The 21,609-nt window shown below is 38.0% G+C and overlaps 1 protein-coding gene and 1 non-coding gene across 2 annotated transcripts; one reads left to right on the top strand and one right to left on the bottom strand.

Annotated features, from left to right (window-relative positions):
• Nucleotides 1-13,334: 13,334 nt before the first annotated feature.
• TRNAQ-CUG lies at nt 13,335-13,406 on the bottom strand. The gene has a single exon. It is a non-coding gene; the product is annotated as a tRNA-Gln (tRNA).
• A 90-nt stretch (nt 13,407-13,496) lies between these two features.
• LOC122047091 (transcription termination factor MTERF2, chloroplastic-like) lies at nt 13,497-19,526 on the top strand. The gene is made up of 6 exons (XM_042608135.1): nt 13,497-14,176; nt 14,344-14,749; nt 15,537-15,752; nt 15,881-15,988; nt 18,399-18,673; nt 19,133-19,526. The coding sequence occupies exons 1-6, from the start codon at nt 13,512-13,514 to the stop codon at nt 19,356-19,358; spliced, it is 1,896 nt and encodes a 631-aa protein (XP_042464069.1). The 5' UTR covers nt 13,497-13,511; the 3' UTR covers nt 19,359-19,526.
• The last annotated feature ends 2,083 nt before the right edge of the window (nt 19,527-21,609 follow it).

Genomic DNA, 21,609 nt, shown 5'->3' with positions numbered 1-21,609 from the left:
AGAAGGTCGTAGTGTAATTAGGTATTAGTTTATCTTGACTATATAATTACACTAGTACACTCAGAGTGTATTGAGTAGGACCATTTGAGGTCGTTTCTTTTATACTGACTTTATAAAGGAACAAAGACCTCAGTTATTATGGAAGTGTGTGCTCTTAATCCTAATATAATAACAAGCACATATATTTGATATTTATTTCTTTAATTTATCAATGGGTGAGATTTAGTTCGATGAATCAATAAACCCGATAAGTTGAGAAATGGTATCACTTATAGTGTGTGTTGTTGATTATAGAAGGAAACTGTGTCCTAGAGATACTAGGTTGATAATGTCCTCAAGAGGAGCTCATAAGGATTATCATGTTAAATCCTGCAGGTGGACTTAGTCCGACATGATGATAAGGTTGAGTGGTACTACTCTTGGACTTAGATATTAATTAAATGAGTTGTCAGTAACTCACTTAATTAGTGGACATTCGATATCTTAAACACAGGGAGACTAACACACTCATAATAAGAAGGAGCCCAAAAATATAATTTGGGATTGGTGCGGTAGTTCAATAATAGTTCTCTAGTGGAATGAATTATTATTGATAAAATTAAGTTGTGTGTTCGGGGCGAACACGGGATGCTTAATTTTATCGGGAGACCAAAACCAATTCCTCCTCTCGGTCCCTATCGTAGCCTCTTATTTATAGAGTACTATACCCACCTATACCCACCTTCTATACCCACCAATAGGGGGCCGGCCAAGCTAGCTTGGGAACCAATAGGTATAAAATTGGGTGGCCGGCCCTAGCTTGAACCCAAGCTAGTGGGGGCCGGCCAAATTAATTTAAAAGGGATTTTAATTTTAATTTTTATTATGTGGGAGATATAATTTATTAAAGAGAATTAAAATTAAAATATCTCTCTTGTAAAAGATCTACAAAAGATTAAAGAAAGAGATTAGATTTCTTTCCTTATTTGTAGATTGGTGAGATATTTTATTTTTTCTTTAAAAATTATTCACATGTTGAAAAATTAAAATTATAGAAATTTCGTTTTATCAACCATGAAGAGATTTTGAAGAGAAATTTTATTTTTTAAAATTTCCGGAAACAAATTAGGAAGTTTTAATTGTTGATTAAAACTTGTCCAATTTGATTTCATTGATGTGGCCGGCCAAATGATTTCAATTGGGGAAATTTTATTTTATTTTTCTAAATTAAATCATGTCAAGGAAATTGAGGAAATTTTATTGTAATTAAATTTCCTAATTTGCCTAGGCCAAGGAATATAAAAGAAGGGGTGAGGGTGCCTTCATGAGATACAACCTCTATTATTTTCTCTCCCTCTTTTGTTCCTTGGTGTGGCCGGCCATCCTTTCCCTCTCTTCCTCTTGTGGTGGTCGAACCCTTCTCTTTCCTTGGAGCTCTTGTGGTGGCCGGATACTACTTGGAGAAGAAGAAGAAGAAGGAGAGGAAGCGAGCATCTCTTGGAGCTTGGTTAGTGTTTTGATTTTCTTCCTTGGTGAAGCTTCTTTCTTTGTGGCCGAACCTAGCTAGGAGGAGAAGAAGGTGGTTGGTGGTTTTTCATCTCGGAAGATCGTTGCCCACACAACGTCCGAGGTTAGAAGAGGAATACGATAGAAGATCAAGAGGTCTTTCTAAAAGGTATAACTAGTAATTTTTCCTTTCCGCATTATACTAGTTATTTTTGGAAATAATACCCATACAAGAGGCTTACGTTCTAGAATTTCGAATATATTTTTCGATGTTGTGTTCTTTTGTTTTTTTCTTTTCCTTGTGATTTGATTGTTCTCTTCGGTTAACCTAAAGTTATTTTAGGAAATTAAATATTAGATTTCTATAAAAGGTTTTGTCTAGTCGGTGGTGGTTGCTCCCATATCCAAGAAGGCCGTGTGCCTCGCCACGTCAGTACTGGGAACCAATTATGGAAATTAATATTTAATGGAATTAATAACTTAAGGTGGTTTGGGTCGAACGTGTTAAGTTCTGCAGGAGATCTAAGTCAAAACCTAAAAGAACAAATAGATTAAGTTTTGGATCAAACGTGTTAAGTTCCGCAGGCGATCCAAAATTTAATTTAAAAGAACACATGGTAGCTAGGAAAAGGTTCAGACCTTTGTACAAAATTTTTGTACAGTGGAACCTCTAGGTTTTCCGAGTAGTAACCAACAGTTATAGCATCAGACTTTCCTCTTGTTCCGATAGGGCTGTAAATGAACTAAGCGTTCGTGAACAAGCTTGGTGTTCGGCTTGGTAAGAGCTTGTTTATGTTCGTTCAATATACATAAGATTAATTAAACAAACAATCTTGAACAGCTCGTTAAACTAAACAAACAAGCTTGAACACATATGTGTTCAGCTCGTTAACGTTCGTGAACAACGTTGGTGAACAATGTTCACGAACCATATTTATTAATAAAACTCTTTTCAATATGATAAATAAACAATAAAATAAATAAATAAATAAATTTAAATTATCAATCTTAATAACCAATCAAACAATTAAAAGTTTCAAACAATCAAACAAGCTTGAATTGAGAGCTGCTCAAGCCAAGCTCGAACCAAGCTCAAGCCAAGCTTGAATTGAGAGCTTGATAATATCTAAACGAACTAAGCTCAAGCCAAGCTTCAAACAAGCTCAAACTCATAAAAAATAAACCAAGCCAAGCTTGAACACTCATTTCAAAAGCTTAGTTCATTTTAAGCTCGGCTCGGCTCGGTTATCTTATCAAACAAGCTTGAACACCCCAAAGCTCAGCTTGACTTGGCTTGTTTACAGTCCTGTGTTCCAGTAATCCCTCTCTATCTACGATTTAAATTTATTAGACTTATTAAATTTATTGAACTTTCTTACCATTAGCGCTGCTTTGTTTTCATCAATTGATTTTCCGGAGTCTGAATTGCTGGTTCTTGCCTTCAGGGCAACGTTTTGACTTGGTCCTTTTCTTTGTCCTGTATACCGAGATTCGTGTAATTCAAAAGTAGAGAAAAGACTTTCTAAAGTACTTACCTAGAGATCCTTGGATATAAGGAATCTACTATAGTTGTCTATTTGGATGTTCTTGGGAACACATTTAAAGCATACCTTTGTGCGTCTTGATTCGTTACCATTTCTCTGAGGTTTGTTAGTCTGGTGATCAACTCCTTAATTCTGTTGGTGCAATATTCCCTAGGTCAAGGTTGACCTGGTTGACTAAGCTTGAGTCTTGATGTTTGAGTTTCGATTTTTGACAATACACCGATAATACATGGAGATTGCTGGTGCGATCGGTCATTTGGGGAGATTGTTGGTACAATTCTCCGATGGTTAAGGTTGACCATTTAGTTGTGAAGAGTTAATTAGGTCAAGACTGACTGGATACTTGACTGAAAAGTCCTGATGAGTGAAGCCAGGCAGATGGAAAGTCCTGGTGAGTGAAGCTAGACAGATAGAAAGTCCTGGTGAGTGAAGCCAGGTGAAAGACCTAGTGAGTGAAGCTAAGCAGAGGAAAAGTCCTGTTGAGTGAAGACAGGTAGATGGAAAGTCCTGGTGAGTGAAGCCAGGCAGATAGAAAGTCCTGGTGAGTGAAGCCAGGTGAAAGATCTAGTGAGTGAAGCTAGGCAGAGGAGAAGTCCTGATGAGTGAAGTCATACAGTTGAAAAATCCTGGTGAGTGAAGTCATGTGAAAGATCTAGCGAGTAAAGCTAGGCACTATAAAAACCCTAGTGAGTGAAGCTAGGTGAAAGTGCTAGTGAGTGAAGCTAGGCAGAAGGGAAGTCCTGGTGAGTGAAGCCAGACACATGGAAATCCAGGTGGGTCAAGGTTTACCGGACACTTGGTATTGAGAAGTCGAAATAGGTCAAAGGTTTGACCGGATACTTGACACAAAGAGAAAAGTCCAAGTGGGTCAAAGGGACTGACCGAACACTTGGTGAGGAAGTCCTAGCAGGTCGAGGGTGACCGGATGCTAGGCATAATGCCCCAATAGGTCGTGGTTTACCAGATGTTGGGTTTTAGGGGCTTGGGACTTGATTAGGGCAAATCAGGTTTAGCCAATCGATTGGTTGATCGATTGGATTTGTCCCGCGACAAACTCTCCTCCCAATTGATCAGTGGATCGATTGGGAAGTTGGGTTTGTCGCACAGAAGCTCTCCCAATTGATTGGGAGCCTCCAATCGATCGGGAGATCGATTGGAGTGCTGGAAAATTGCAAGGGTGAGTGAATCGATCGGTTAATCGATTCAAACGAATTCCAGAGAGCACAGAGGCGCTTTGGATCGATCAACCAATCGATCCAAAGCCTCCCCAATCGATTGGGAGCAATCCAATCGATTGGGATCCGACCGTTGGAGCTGGATAAAGCTGTTGCGAGCATTTTCTTTAGCACTACTTCGCCCGATCCTTCTCGACACTTCAAGGCGACATTTCCAGAGCTCACCGCCAGTTCTTGAAGCTTCTTGGAGCAAGGTGTTTTTGCACTTCCAAGGTCAAGAGGCGTTCCAAATAAGAAGGAGAAGCTAGCTAGGGTTCATTGTATAAAATCTTGTAAGATTTACTTGTATTTGCTTCTTCTTTTCTTCTTGTTGTCATGTGAGTTTGTACAAGGCTTCTCCGCCTTCGGTAGTTACTGTAAAGGAGTGTTTTTACTAGTGGAGTGTGTGTCGCATGTGGATCCTTGGATTAGTCACCTCTTCTTGAGGTGGATATCAAGTAAATCCTAGTGTTAGCGTTGTATTTGTGTTTCTTGTTCTTTCCGCTGCGTATCATCACCAAGAAGCAAGCAACGACGAGTGCGATGAGCTATTCACCCCCCTCTAGCTACATATCGACCATAACAAGTGGTATCAGAGCAAGGTCGCTCTTTACCGGAATCATCGCCGGAAGGGGCAACAAAGCTAGAGGGTAAAGAAGTCGAAGCAAATTTCATCAAGCCAAAGATTTTATCAAGAGCTCAACTTCAATGAATTCGGATATGGATTCGGATTCGACACAAGGGTGCTTCCACCATTCACTTTAACAAGCTTCGATATTTGGAAATCAAGGATCGAAAATTTCTTGATGGTGGAGATAGAACAATGATTTGCTCTAATGGAATGTTTTGAAGCTCTAACAAATTCTAAGGGCAAAACTCTCAAGAGGAGCAACTGGAGCCAAGAGCAAATTCAAAGGAGCGAGGCAAATGACAAAGTGACCAAGCTATTGGTCAATTTATTGCCAAGCAATATTTTGTCTAAAGTTGGAGAATTCAAGGATGCCAAGGAGCTTTGGAACAAATTGGCAAAGATTCATGAAGTCTCCTCCACTGTACCAAATCAAGAAGAGTCCAAAGAGGGCGACCTATTAGATCAAGGCCAAGAGGAAGAGGACTTCGAAGTTGAGAGATGCTCAACTTTCGAAGAAGAGGTCCAAGAAACTTCATCTTCAACGGAATGCAACAAAAAGGACAAAGAGGGAGCATACTCTTTGTTCCATGTACAAGATGAAGATGAAGAAGTCTCCACCTCTAGGATTGAGGAGGAGCGACTGTCGTTGACACCAGATCAAGAAGAAGGAGAAGCTTCTACTTCCGGGTCAAGTGAAGAAGAAGAAGAAAGTGTCATCCTTACACATGAAGGTATAATTATTTCAATTAAAAATAAAAATCATATTATATGTTTTGAGTGTAGGGAACATGGGCACTACAAGAGCAAGTGCCCCAAATTGGCCAAGAAAAAAGGTCAAGTGGCACCAAAGGGCAAGGAGAAGCCTAAGGAGACCACCCCCACAACAAGGAAGAGCAAGGAGCACATAGTGTGCTTCTTGTGCAATCAAAAAGGACATTACCGGAGTCAATGCCCTAAGGAGAAGAAACCGATCAAAGCTAAGGGAGAAAGCACAAGTCAAGGGGGAGCTTCAAAGGTAAAACCCAAGGTATCATTTATTGAGCCTATCCCCTTGAATTATGGTAAAAAGCATGCTAGTTCAAGTTTTTATCATTTTAATGTCATTTATCATAAAAATAGGAAGCATGATAGAATTAAGGAAAATTATGTAGCCTATCATGCTAAAACCACTCAACCTAAGGTTAGTATGGTAGAAAATAATTTAGGCAATAACTCTAAGGATTCTAGGTATTTGCCTAAGAAAAAGAAAAATAAAGGTGTTAGTGAAAAATCTAAGGCCGAGGTGTTATGGAGAGAAAATCAAGTTTTGAGGTTAAGACTTGATAAATTGGAAAGGACCCTTAGAAGAATCATAAATGAAACACAAGGGTCCAAGAATCAAAACCTAGGGCTAGGAGTACAAAAGTCATCCAATGGCCGTAAAGGTTTGGAATACAAATCTAAGACCAAGAAGGATGTGCCTTCTTATCATAGGGTTCCATATAGCTATGGAACCAACCCTAGGTTTAGAGGTCAAATCAAAGATACAAGGGAAGTTATCCGTAGGAGTATCTTTGCAACGACGAATGTGACTAAGACTTTTAAGAAGTCTAAGAAAGTCACCAAGAAGGTCACAAGGGAAGCAATCCCTAGAGTTGACCTAGAGGAAGTGACCAAGGCTTCTAAGAAGCCTAACAAGGTCACTAGGAAGGTATCTAGGGAAGTTATCCCTAGTGAGTACATAAAACATCCAAGGAGCACCAATAAGTTTTGAGTTCCTAGAAGCATTTTCTCCACCCCTTAGATGGGTTAGAGAGTGTTAACTCAAATTGGAAGGATAGTTAATCGAACCTTGATAAAGTTGACACTCGGAGAACATTTTCAAGGTTTTTATTAACCTTTGAAAATGAAATGGATTATTTGATTACTCTTTGAAAGAGTAAAGTGTGTCAAACTTTGAGGAAGTATGTGTAATTTTAATTGGCACAACAAGTTAAGAGTAAAAGAAATACCAAGATGAATGTCGACATTTTCTTAAGAAAATATGGGCAATTTAGGATTTAAAATTTTAAGTTAGTTAAGGTTTAAGGATATTTAGGTAGGTAATCTAGGTATATTTTATTTATGCTAACTTACCATGATTGTTTGTCCTTCATATGCCATAACATCATATGCTGCATTCATGTTTCATTATGAAAAACATAAAAATATCATGTCATGTCGTTCATACATCAAGTAGTTATAGTAAATTTTCTTTTGAAAAATCATTTATTTTTGATGTATGCTATAGCACATCATGCATCACTTTTAATCCCTTGCAATTAAGAACTAATGACATTTATTAACAAGTAACATCCTTGGTGGATGTTCAAAATTCTTAAAATGTCAAGATAGAAATACATGATCCCTAGTTTAGGGCAAAACCAAAATTTACATCTCACAAAGACCTATAAGGTGACTTGTATGTGTTTTAGTGCACCTTAGATACAAGTGAGATGTTAGGACGATGAACGAAACTCAAGATGTTGATTTGGTGCATCTAGTTGAGTTTTGGGTTCATAAAAAAATAGTTATGTGTTTTCCAATCATTGGGAAAGCTAATGTACAAGTTATGTGCATTGAGCCCAAAGAACATGGTTGGATATTGGTTTTGAAGTTCATTTTAAGATGCTTTTGGAAAACCTTGGTGAAGACTATCTTTTGATAGTAATCATCATTGAAAAGTTAGACACAAACTAGAAGAAAATACTAAAGTTTTTACAAGCTTTCGAGTTTGTGTCAATCTTTGAAAATAGGAAGTATTTTCATAAAACACTATTTTTCCTTGATAGCGTATACCCTAAGTAATGTCCACACGAATTTTCATGATTTTTAGTATTTTGTAGAATTTTATGGGAGTTTTCGAAGTTCGCTGAAATCAATTTTCAAAAATGTCAGGCATTCAATCGATCACCCGATCACCCGATCACCCGATCGATTGAAGTGTCTCAATCGATCGGGCGATCGATTGAGCAGGCAGGTTACGTGAACAGAAACGCAGTGGATCAATCCACCGATCGATCCACATTGCTTCAATCGATCCATTGATCGATTGAAGTGTTGGATTTGGCTGTGTAAGCCTGTTTTCAGTATTTTAGATCATGTTGAGTCTAAGTAACCATTCCTAACCCCTCAAAACATATTTGTTTATATTCAGAGGGAGTTTTCATGATGAAAACAAGATTGGATTGGTTAAGGAAGACTAAGTAGAAGTTTAGGTTGAGGTTTAGTTTCATTATTGAATTTTTGAACTTCAAAACTTCTAAAGTTTGAGTTTCCTAAAGATTTAGGGATTCCAAGTCATTGTTGGTGCAATGACAAAAGTCACGTGCATGTCTTTAGGGGGAGTTACTCTTTAAGGACATGAAATTTCTTTTCCGACACCATTGAAGGTGGTTAAACTTTCGTTTAGAAAGATAATTGCTCAAGGTTGAGCGTTGAAAAGCAATGGAGAGTGGATATCTTCATTAAGGGGTTATGGATGCTCTAGAATGAGCATCATAACGTGGAGTACTGCTCCAGGGTGAGCAGTTAATACAGTGAAGGGTATGAGACCTTCATTATTGGATTGGTTAACACTTAAGGGTGAGCGTTGAAGTTAGTGAAGGGTATGGAACTTTCATTATGGTGTTATGAACAACGAGTGAAATTGTGAACAACGGTGAGTAACTCTTCAGAGGGAGAGTTCTTTTTGATGTGTGCCAATATGGGAAGAATGTAGGGTTTAAGCTAGACTTTTATTACCTAAAGAGGGAGTTTGCCCTCTAGAAAAGGTGGAGAATGAAGGAAACCCTCATTCATGCCTTGGCATGAAACGAAGTTTGAGGCTATGGAATTATCCTAACTTAAAGGTATTGTCAAACATAAAAAGGGAGAGATTAATGGTGCAATATTCCCTAGGTCAAGGTTGACCTAGTTGACTAAGCTTGAGTCTTGATGTTTGGGTTTCGATGTTTGATAATACACTGATAATACATGGAGATTGCAGGTGCGATCGGTCATTTGGGGAGATTGTTGGTACAATTCTCCATTGGTCAAGGTTGGCCAGTTAGATGTGAAGAAGAGTCAAGTAGGTCAAGACTGATTGGATACTTGACTGAAAAGTCCTGGTGAGTGAAGCCAGGTAGATGGAAAGTCTTGGTGAGTGAAGCCAGGCAGATAGAAAGTCTTGGTGAGTGAAGTCAGGCAGATAGAAAGTCCTGATAAGTGAAGCCAGGTGAAAGACTAGTGAGTGAAGCTAGGCAGAGAAAAAGTCCTGGTGAGTGAAGTCAGGCAGATGGAAAGTCCTGGTGAGTGAAGTTAGACAGATAGAAAGTCTTGGTGAGTGAAGTCAGGTGAAAGACCTAGTAAGTGAAGCTAGGCAGAGGAGAAGTCTTGATGATTGAAGCCAGACAGTTGGAAAATCCTGGTGAGTGAAGCCAGGTGAAAGACCTAGCGAGTAAAGCTAGGTAGTATGAAAGCCCTAGTGAGTGAAGCTAGGTGAAAGTCCTAGTGAGTGAAGCTAGGTAGAAGGGAAGTCCTGGTGAGTGAAGCCAGGCACGTGAAAATCCAGGTGGGTCAAAGTTGACCGGACACTTGGTATTGAGAAGTCTAAGTAGGTCAAAGGTTTGACCGGATACTTGGCACAAGGAGAAAAGTCCAAGTGGGTCAAAAGGATTGACCGAACACTTGGTGAGGAAGTCCTAACAGGTTGAGGGTGACCTGATGCTAGGCATTCCCAATAGGTCGTGGTTGACCAGATGTTGGGCTTTAGGGGCTTGAGACTTGATTAGGGCAAATCAGGTTTAGCCAATCGATCAACCGATCGATTGGCTCATGCCCAATCGATTGGTTGATCGATTTGGTTTGTCCTGCGACAAACTCTCCTCCCAATCGATCAGTGGATCGATTGGGAAGCTGGGTTTGTCGCACAGAAGCTCTCCCAATCGATCTCCCGATCAATTGGGAGCCTCCAATAGATCGGGAGATCGATTGGAGCACTGGAAAATCGCAAGGGTGAGTGAATCGATCGGTTAATCGATTCAAGCGAGTTCTAGAGAGCACAGAGGCGCTCTGGATCGATTGACCAATCTATCCAAAGCCTCCATAATCGATTGGGAGAAATCCAATTGATTGGGATCCGACCGTTGGTGCTGGATAAAGCTGTTGCGAGCATTTTCTTCAGCACTACTTCGCCCGATCCTTCTCGACACTTCACGGCGACATTTCCAGAGCTCACCGCCAGTTCTTGAAGCTTCTTGGAGCAAGGTGTTTTTGCACTTCCAAGGTAAAGAGGCGTTCCAAACAAGAAGAAGAAGCTAGTTAGGGTTCATTGTATAAAATCTTTTAAGATTTACTTGTATTTGCTTCTTCTTTTCTTCTTGTTGTTGTGTGAGTTTGTACAAGGCTTCTCCGCCTTCAGTAGTTATCGTAAAGGAGTGTTTTTACTAGTGGAGTGTGTGTCGCATGTGGATCCTTGGATTAGTCACCTCTTCTTGAGGTGGATACCAAGTAAATCCTAGTGTTAGCGTTGTATTTGTGTTTCTTGTTCTTTCCGCTGTGTATCATCACCAAGAAGCAAGCAACGACGAGCGCGACGAGCTATTCACCCTCTCTCTAGCTACATATTGACCCTAACAAATTCTTCCATGTAGTTGTGCTACCGACTCTCTTTTTTTCCATTCGGAGTTTCGTCAGTTGATTTCGGAGCACGTCCCGTCTCGCAAGCTTATTTCGGAAGTTCCTTCGTGCAGTTCCAGGAACTTCTCCCAAAGTTCCTTTGTTGAGTCGTAGTTGCCGATTCGATTGACCTCCTAGGGAGAAAGAACGTTGAGCATATGGAATTCTGCTTTCCCGTTCGCCACGAAGTCGACTTGTTCCTTCTTCATCCACTAATATTCTTCTTTGTTTTTTAGAACGGTAAAACCATATTTCATTATTAAAAGAATATTGAAATCTATTTTGAAGAATACCTCCATTCGGTGTTTCCATTGTGCGAAGTCTCCCTCAAACTTTGGTGGGTGAATGCTTGTACCGGCCATCATCTTGATCTTGATGCTTTAGTCGACGGTTAGTCCTTCTGAGGTGGTTGTGCTCTGATACCACTTGTTGGCGCAGCGACTGGGCCGGTGAGAGGGCGTAGCGTCTGTTAAAAAAGAATTAAAACCTTTTCCTTATTTTCCAACTAAGATTAGTAGCACTATCATAATAATTATAATCTAAAAAATGAACAACTAATAAAAAGAAGAGGCAAATAGATTTGACTTGGTTACAATCTAGGTGGTTGTTAATCCAAGGTGGTTGCAAAGCTCTACTAGAAAAATTTCCTTCTCTGTAGGTAGAGAAGCCTCATACACTCTTGAAAAGCTTAGAAAGGACTAGGAAATGATTACAGTAGTTGTTCTCAAGTTGTTGTTAATTTTCTAGATCCAGGGGTTTTTTTATAACCCTTGGGAAATCTCATCCGAAGGTTGAATGCGCCTCCAAAGGGCTTGAAAGGCGCCTCCAGCGTGGCAAGTGGATAAAGCTTTATCCACTTGCAAACGACTAGTTTGATTGGCCGAAAGCGCCTTCCATAGCCTTGGAAGGGGCATTCACACTGTTCATCGAATGCGCCTTCCAGCCATGGAAGGCACCTTCCACAAAAGGCGCCTTCCAACCATGGAAGGTGTCTTCCACAGAAGGCGCCTTCAACAGCCTTTGAAGGCGCCTCCAGCAGCACTTGTAGCTCCACTTCGCTCCTTTACTGCTACGATCTCCTGGGTGATTTCGACCACCGGAATAGGGCTTACCCGAACTCAGTTTTCGACCTTCTCCTGGAGCAGGCTTCCTCTTCAGCTTCTCGTCCCTCGAACGTCGCGTACGTTCTTCTTATCCACCGGTGTACTCTTTCACACCCCTTTCGTCTCTCGGATGCACCGAGCCCGTCGACTCCCTTCCTGTGCCATCCTTCTCACTAGCCGTGTCTTTCGCTCAATTTCCTATGCTCCTGCACACTTAGACGCATGGATCAAAACTAAACAGGACCTAACCTAACTTAGTTGATCACATCAAGATAATTACGAGGTCCAATATAAGGAACTTCTATTTATTGTTCTTATAGAGGAAAAAGAGGGAAGAGTGAAAAAAAAGAAATCATCAATAAAGAAAAAAAATAACATCTTTTGAGAGTATTATCGGTCAGGGAGGAGAAATATATGAAATTATTGACTAAGGAGAAAAAGATCATAGAACACCGACAAGAAAGATAAAGGATATAAGATTATCGATGACTATGAGGAGGAGAGCATATTTTCAAGGGATCAATACAGAAACGTAGATAATTGATTATTTTTTAAAAAATAAGATATATAATTAAAAAAATTATAACAAATAAAATTAACATAATTTAAAAATAAAAATAGATTTTCTCTTTTTAAAATAAAATAATATTTTAAAAAATAAAAAATCACGATTCCCAATTTGATTAGGTCATATGTGCTAAGTGCTACATATCGGATCATATTCAAATAATATTAATTTTATATTTTTATGGGTAGTATGAAATCCAATTCATTTTTTTTTAGCATTTGAATACCTATTCGATTGAGATTTTTATCCTTAATTAATTAAAATTAAATAATATTATTATTGTAATAGTAGGTAAAAACGGTCGGTCCGGTCTCACGAAATTTTTTTATCGATCACTAAGGTATATCGAAAAGTATACATGACAGTCAGTCCAGAAATCCAGTATTTTTTAATTACGTCTGAAAAATCTTTACAAATATATTTAGTTGTAGTTTGAAGCATGATACATAAATGATAATTTAAATATTTTACTATAATACCATAATCCCGGGAACTATTGTAACAATAGATAACTACTACATGTTATAATAATTAACTGTGTATTAATTTTATATCTAGTGGGTCCTATGAACCCCTTTCATTTTTTTTTTTTATAATTTGAAAGTTTTAAATCTTCCCCATTGATCAAAAATAACACAGGGTCCATGAAATGTTATAAAAGTAAAAGTTAACCGACAGTTGCTGCATGTTATAACCTCTACCTTTTAAGTAGATCATATACCAACTCTAAATTTTAAAATTTAATTTGGAAATAAAGAATTTGAATCTACAGACAACTGGAGAATATTTTAGATAGTTTTTATTTGATAGGACATTCATTTGATAATTTTCATAAAAGAGGTATCCATTTAATGATTTGATAAAGTTGGAATGTCCTTTTTCATTTTTGTCACAAAAAGGATTGACTTTCTCATTTGGAAGCTTGTGCTAGGAATGACTTGTCAGAAGACCTATAATGGGGGACTCTTAAGGCCGACATATGTTATAACTGAGTTTAAAAGGCCTTGCGTTCGTGAAGAAGAAAATAGGCCAGAGGATTGGTGATAAGGTAATCTCGAAGGCAAAAGATATTCTGAAATGGACAGTAGTAATAAATCGATATCAGGAAAAAAAAGGTCCCACCGAGATTTGAACTCGGGTTACTGGATTCAGAGTCCAATGTCCTAACCACTAGACCATGGGACCATTTGTTTTAATCCAATAGTTTTAAGTTATTAATTTTATATCATATTTTTGGAAGCCGTTAGTGATAAGGGTCGATTGAGAGGATGACATTCGTAACCGTACTGCATGATGCAATGCCATTGCCACCACCACCGCGCTACCATCTTCTTCCCTCCCGTCCCAAACCCTAAACCCCTTCTTCACCTGCGGCGGCCCGACCCGTCCCGCTATCGCCCTCTCCGCTCCTATCTCCGCGCTGCCCTCGACCCCAGTTGCCCTCGGAACTTCAGTCCCGGCGGCGCTTCCGACCTCTCCCGCCGCCAGAACGCCCTTGTTGTCTTCCCCGAAGACGCAGGAACTCCAATTGGCCACGGCGGGCGACGGGAAGAAGACGAAGATGAAATCACGCGGAAGAAGGTTATCGAAGAGTATTCTCTCGTCACGCGGAGGGTCCCCCGATTCCCTGGCTCCATCGACTTCGCCCGGGCAGAGAATCCTGACCCTCCGCCCGCTGTCCTCAGGCGCTTGCTCCTCGACAGCGATGATTTGGCTCTCAAACGCGCCCTCCAGGTCCGTCGAGGGGTTGCCTCGGAGACGCTGAAGGACGCCCTAAGAGCTGGAAGGCTCAGAATCAACTACTCCGCTAAGATTGTCTCGTCGCTGCCTGAATTTATAGACCGGGTCGTGATTGGAGCTGCAGCCTTGAAACTGATGCCGGAGTTCGCCCACTTGTCATTCAATGCTCGTGCTAAGAGCTACATTCAGAGCTCTGGAGTCGTTGCTCTTGTCAAGTGAGCATCTTTAGCTACCTATTTTCTCTAGGATGACTATTGTAGGATAAATCGAACAGATTTTTGAAAGATCTTATTTTTCCATTATCCTTTTCCAGTAGAAAGACCTTATTTTTCCATTATCCTTTTCCAGTTCATCAAATCTGATTAGGTTCTATATATTGTAGGTGGTTGAAACACAATCACATGACATTCCCCAAAATTGGGAAAATAATTTGCAAGTGTTCTGGTGATCTCCAGTTGGTGAGGCGAGTATGTGCATGGTTGAAGTCAATTCATGTGAAGGGGGAATCTCTGGGATTTGTGCTTCTGAAGGCAAGTTGCATTTTGGAGCGCAATTTGGATGAACTGAAGGAGATTGTAAGTTATCTAGAGAGTAACGGAGTGAGAAAGGATTGGATGGGCTTTGTTGTTAGTCGTTGCCCCCAGATTTTGAGTTTAAGCATGGAGGAGTTGGAGTTGAGAGCTAAATTTTATTTGCACATGGGGATGAATGAGAATGACTTTGGTACAATGGTCTATGATTATCCCAGGGCTCTTGGATATTTCAGTTTAGAAGATATGGCTAGTAAGGTGTTCATGCTTCGTGAGTATTCTTAATAGTTCTTAAAAAAAAAAATTGGGTGATGATATCAAAGTTTTCCTGCCATTTCAAATTATGGAAGAATTGCCAATTATCATTATTTTTTTTTGCCAATTACTGTTGGGTAATTGATGACATGACAGATTTACTTTTTTATCTTGTGCAAAATGCTTTTATTTTTTGAACTTGCCACTGTATTATATACAGGATCTTTTCTATTACTTTTTTCATACCGAATAGCATAATAAATTTATCTTTTGGGATCACAAAATACTATGATTTTTAGTTAAATGCTAAGAATCCTTAAACTACTATTTCATTTTCAGTTAATTCTTGAACAACAATTTGACAAACAATATTACCTTTGTCAAAAGATCAATTTTTTGGCAGAAGGTGAAGAAATGCAAATTACTTTAAAGCTTAGCTTGGAAAAGTGTACACATATCTATGAAAACGCATTATGGGAAGTTGAATGAGTAAATTATCTTGTAGCAATTAGAAATTGCTTTCTCTAGGCTGAAATTGCTTGCTGCTTTTGGCTTAACTGATTTTTCACCATTATTTTAGCATAAGTGCCTTTCCCTGTTAGCTTTTCCAAGTTTGATTCAGATGTTCTATAAACATACTTCACTGTAACATCAGTTTTTTTTTTCACAACAGTACCAAAAGGAGCCTAAGTGTATTGGTTAGTTCAAGAAATGAAATTTGCTAAATTGACATTCTAAGAAAGAGGAACTTTGACATCAGAATACAAGTAATACTGACATTTTTTTCCAGGTTCAGTATCTCAAGGAATTTGGCTTAACCACAGAGGAAGTTGGGCGATTGTTAGCTTTCAAGCCTCACTTAATGGGTTGCAGCATTGAGGAAAGGTGGAAACCCCTCGTGAAGTATTTGTATTACCTTGGTGTTCAACGTGATGGGATGAAGAGAGTACTGATGGTTAAACCAATTGTTTTTTGTATTGATCTGGAGACAACTATTGCTCCCAAGGTTTGATCAGTTTGTTGTGATATTACTCGTTGTTTCTACCACATCACATGCAACTATTACAGCAGTATTTTGTTTTATTTGGCATGTCATCTGAGATATGGTATTTATATATCTATGCCATTGTTCAGGTACGATTCCTACAGGATATTGGAGTCAGAAATGAAGCTATTGGTGGTGTTCTAGTGAGATTTCCTTCCTTCCTGACATATAACCTGTACAAGAAAATACGGCCAGTGGTTTGTCCTTTCACTTTTTACCTCATTATGTTGACAATTTCCTAATAGATCATAATGTTTTCTGTGAGGGAAAACATTTTTGCCATGATAAGATTGAATCACATTTAGCTAGGATATAACTAAAAAGATTTTTGATTATCTAAGTGTTGGACATGATTTTACCAGAGCTATCTCAAATAGTTAAAGAAACATGACTCACACATTATGATCTAACAATGAGACAATGATAAACTTAAGGTTAATATATGCGATGTTTATACCATGTCAACTTTATCTCTATCTGTATCTTAGCTGAGACAAGATTATTTTTTTGTATAATTAGGGATGTTGGATACATAAAAGATGAATACTGGAAGGTTCTTGTTGATGATAATGTAACATGCAATTAAAAGTTATAGTAGATTTAAAGATCATAAATTTGTTGGTAATTTATCGATGAAGTGAGATTAAAGAAGCTTAAAAAAGAATAAAGGGGGTTAAAAGTGTAAGTTTGAATATCATTCCTATGGAAGATTGAAAGAGGTTAGAAGATCAAGCTATAATTTGGTTAATTATGTTATTCAAACAATTTTTAAGAATTAAGAAGATGCCTAATTAGTAAAGGTAATATATAATATTGTTCTAAGTAGAGAGGGATGAAGATATATTATGAAAATTTGGGAATGAGTTATTGAGAGGAGAATAAGAGATGAAAGTTTGACAAATATAGGATCAGTTTGATTTAATGCCCTGAAGTCCCAACCACAGGTGTTATTTATTTAGTAATATAACTAGTGGAAAAAATATAGAGAAAAAGTAGTTTCTGTATCCTCTTATTGACCAAAAAAAAAGTTTTATGATAAAGTTTCTGGTGGATTTTGTAGAAGAAAAGAAATTATGTTGAGGTATAAAAAAATGTGTGATAGCATTTTTCTTAGTCTTAGAGCTACTAGGAGTGGTACGACTGATTTTTTCTATAGTTGTAGGCTTAGGTAAAGGGTTACCATTGAGTCCTTGTCTTTTTAGGTTAGTTATTCAAAAGAAATGCCCTTGCTCTATGTATTTGGGATGCTTTTGTGCAACTGATTATAGTGTAATTAGATTAAATTTGAACGTTAAATTGTGTAGAAAATTTTTAGAAACTAAAAGTTGTAATAAGTGGAAAATAAAACTGAAAACAAAACATGTAGTTTTAATAATATGGAAAGAATTAACTGAATAAGTAAGATGGATGTATATGATTATGATTTTAGATATCTTGAATCTCAACAATACGAGGATAGTGATGAAGATATTACTAATAGATCAAAGAGTTCGTGATGAAGAGCAGCTTCTAGAGTTTTGCATCTTATCTAAAAGGAAAATTATATATGGTTTTTCTAAACTGGATCCATGTAGCTGATCCAAGTAGTTGGGACATACATGGTTTGATGAGTTACAGATGCTGCCTTTGATAAAGTTCAGTGGTAGGAAATACATAAGACCTCAAAATTTTTGGCAACTGTCACACTTGTTTCTAATTTTTGCGTGGGCTCCGTATGGTCAACAGCTAATTACTGAGATGAGAACTGTGGATTTTTATTGTTTTATTAAAGTTCTTCCCCCTTCTTCAACTTCTGGCATCCATTGCCTCTCTTTTGCATGGATCAAACAAAAAGTTGATGATATATGAACTGATATTCTAGATATCAATAGATTTCTTATGGCCACGAGAAGAAAATTGTTAGGCTCAAATTGATAAAATTGAATACTTTAATCTATATTTTTTGATAGTCTAGCATGTTTGAAGATGAAACTCAAGTGGTCATGTAAGTTTCTAGGTTTAAAATTAGATATAAGGGTTTTGCTGAATTGCCACCAATCGACCATCATTACCATAGTTCTATCATGTCCCATGTGGGTCCCCGGGGCCATGGTGCCGCGGTAGGACATCCAGGTTGTCACCCAAGCATCCGCGGTTCGAACCCCAGCTAGGGCATATTTGTAGAAATTTTTTCTCCAAATGGGAGGTATAATCAAAGGATGCTGGGTTTCTGGACTGGCCACCACGTACGCTTCCCGATTTACCCTGGTAGCCGGTGGGAAACTTCCGTGGACCGGGCCGGTCACCCTAGGAATAGTCAATGAGGTTAACCGGGATTATCATTTTTTTTATCATGTCCCATATGGAGTTTCTTATGAATGAAATTGGTACTTTAGAATGCTGGTTTATCATTCAATACAAACTAACCTTGGACACAGGAACCAAGAGATAGATTGTTAGTGTATGAAATTAGCAGTTACCAACTATTTATTAAATTATGTTCGATGGATGAACAGCTGATGGATGCTATATTTGTTAGTTTTGTAAACTTGTTTTATTATGCTTCTGTTGCTTTAGGCGTTTGCTGGCATAATATTCATAATGATTCAATCACTAAAAACTTTGCAGGTCATATTTTTAATGACTAAAGCTGGAGTCACTCAGGGGGACATCGGAAAGGTCATTGCTTTGGATCCACAACTAGTTGGCTGCAGTATCACAAAGAAACTAGATGGCAATGTTAAGTACTTCCTATCATTGGGTATACGTCTCCCAACACTAGGAGAGATGATTGCTAACTTCCCAATGTTGCTTCGATACAATATTGATTCACTCCGCCCCAAGTACAGATACCTCAGAAGAGTCATGGTCCGGCCACTTAAGGATCTTATCGAATTCCCTAGGTAAATATTTTATCAGAGATACTCAAACTTATTTGAAGTAAATAGTCTTATGATGGGTTGCAAGAGTTAGGGAGATATAAGACTTGACATAATATCATGGTAGCCCTTGATCTTATCTGTGGTATGTACAGAAGTTGAGCCTTTAAAATCTTGCTTGAAGAGGGCTCAATTGAGGCAACAACTGACTTCCACTTACCGCCATGCATTCCTTTTGTTAGCATATTGAAGGCATTACAAAAATTCATAAATATGCATTTATTTTATAAGCAGCATACATGCGACCATGGAGATGCTTATACAATACATGTAGATGAAAAGAAGATATTTGTAAGCATCAAACGAGAACTAGTTTTTGTGTACATAATATTGTGCTATCACATAGTGAAGTCTTCTAACTACTTGCAACTATTTTGGTCCTCCTATAATATGCTTACACTTGAATTGAACAAACAATCGCAGGTTTTTTAGTTATTCTCTGGACGATAGGATAATTCCACGGTATGAGATAATGGTTGCCAATAGGGTAAATTTCAAGCTGCGATACATGTTAGTAGGCTCTGATGAAGAGTTCAACAAGAGGGTGCAGGATGCTGTTGAGAGAAGAAAAAGGTTCGAAACTGGCTATGCAAGCGCAAGTACTTCTGATGATGAAGAAAGCATTATGATCCCTGTTTCTTCAAGTTAAAGAAAAAACAAACAAAACAAAAAGAAGCCCCATCAGCATTTGACCTAAGTTGGTGAGACTCTCTGCCCCTTTCTTTATGTATACATCACCTTACATTCAGTTTAATATATTGTTGCCCAGTGTATACATTAATACATTTTTGTTTAGAAAGGAGATTATATTACTTCAGGTTTGGTATGCACACACCTGCTAATGTACATGTCCTTAAAAGTTTGTTGCAAAAACATATTGTAGTTGTAGTTCTTGTAGGGGTGTAATCTCAGTGTTCACAAACATTTATATTAACAAACAGAACAACAGATACAACTTGGCGCTTGTTTGGGAAATCCAAATGCTATTTGAGATTCTGATCCGAAACACTTAAACCTAAGGCTGGAAGATGAACTACCCGGACTTCCTCAGCAATTGGAAATCCAATTTCATGGCCGCTTTGGGGTGCAAGAGTTTGGGATCACCTGTTGGTATGATACTTAAGTTGACAAATAACATGAACCATCATCAGCTATTCAACTCAGACTGGTATCATTTTATGTCAAAATTTTGATCTCCAACTAGAACGATATAGTTTTGTTGCATTTGTATAAATTCTCCTTTCGTGTGGATCCCATCAACAAAGTTAAAGTCATGGATCATCATAAAACAGAAGTTAAACTATCAGGACACAAATTTAAAAGAAAAACAGAATTAATGAATGCACTCGGCTCGGCTGCTGCTCTTCCATGTCTGGTGGCTTTTTCTTCTTGACCTCCTCTGTGATTTCTATTGTCGATGATTAATAGGCTTCTCAGTGCCCTGCCGCCGCCGCTTCATTTTCTTCTTCTATTGCTTCTACTTTTCCTCGTCTTCTATTAGGCGTGGATTGCACTTGTTTCTATTGGGCTTGGGCTCAATGTTCTAGGGCCCTGGTATAGTGGTGTTCCTTCACACAGAAAAGAAAATGAAAAATGTATTAAGGGAGTGTTTGATTCTTTCCTAAAAATAGGAATTGGAATGAGAATCATTATATTGTGGAATGAAAATGGGTATGAACATAAATATCACTCTTAAAAGCAATGTTTGATTTGTTGTATATTTTCTATCGGAATAAATCAAAATTTCCTTTTTTATCCTTAAAGAAAAATAAGAGAAAAAAATAGATGTGAGAGAAAAAGTGTGATGAGAAAAAAATAGAAGAGAGAGTGTGATGAGAAAAATGAGAGAGAAAGTATGGTAAGAGAGAAAGTATGATGAGAGAGAAAGTGTGATGAGAAAAAAAGAGAACAGTGAGTGTAATGAGAGAAATTGAGAAGAAAGAAAGTATTATGAGAGAGACAGTATGTTGAGGAAAAAAAGGAGAGAGTGTGACAAGAGAGATTGAGGAGAGAGAAAGTGTGATGAGAGAGAAAGTGTGATGAGAAAAATAGATAGTGTGATGAGAGAGAAATTGTGATGAGAAAAATAGATAGTGTGATGAGAGAGAAAGTGTGATGAGAAAAATAGATAGTGTGATGGGAGAGATTGAAGAGAGAGAAAGTATGATGAGAGAGAAAGTGTGATGAGAAAAAAAGAGAACAGTGAGTGTGATGGGAGAGATTGAGGAGAGAGAAAGTATGATAAGAGAGATAGTGTGTTGAGGAAAAAAAAGGAGAAAGTGTGACAAGAGAGATTGAGGAGAGAGAAAGTGTGATGAAAAAAATAGATAATGTGATGGGAGAGACTGAGGAGAGAGAGTATGATGAGAGAAAAATAAGGAAGAGAGTGCGATGGAAGAGATTAAGGAGAGAGAAAGTACGATGAGAGAGAAAGTGTAATGAGAAAAAAAAGAAGAAAGAGAGTGTGATATGAGAGATTAAGGAGAGAGAAAGTGTGTGATAAAATGATGAGAGAGAAAATATGATGAGAGAGAACAAGGAGAGAGAAGTGATATGAAAGAAAAAATAAATAAATAAATTTTGATATTTGATATTAAGGGAGAAAATTTTAAATTTAGGTCAAGGGTATTTTGGAATAAGGGAATATTTTGATTGATGAAAATAGAGTAATAACTCATTGAAAGGGAGGTACATAGGAATGAGTTATTACCCAATTTCAAGGATTTATTCCCTTATTTGTATTCCTATTCTTATAATTCAAACATTAACAATGACAATCAATGATTTCTATTTCCATTCCCCACTCCTCTTCCCTTAAATCAAACGCCCCCTAAATAATTAAAGATCAATAAAAATACATCTATTTTTATTTTCCATAAATAACAATTAGATTCAACAAC

The sequence above is a fragment of the Zingiber officinale genome, chromosome 2B (assembly GCF_018446385.1).
Source record: "Zingiber officinale cultivar Zhangliang chromosome 2B, Zo_v1.1, whole genome shotgun sequence".
In the NCBI taxonomy this organism is placed as follows: Eukaryota; Viridiplantae; Streptophyta; class Magnoliopsida; order Zingiberales; family Zingiberaceae; genus Zingiber; species Zingiber officinale.
This window is presented reverse-complemented; position numbering and strand designations above follow the sequence as displayed.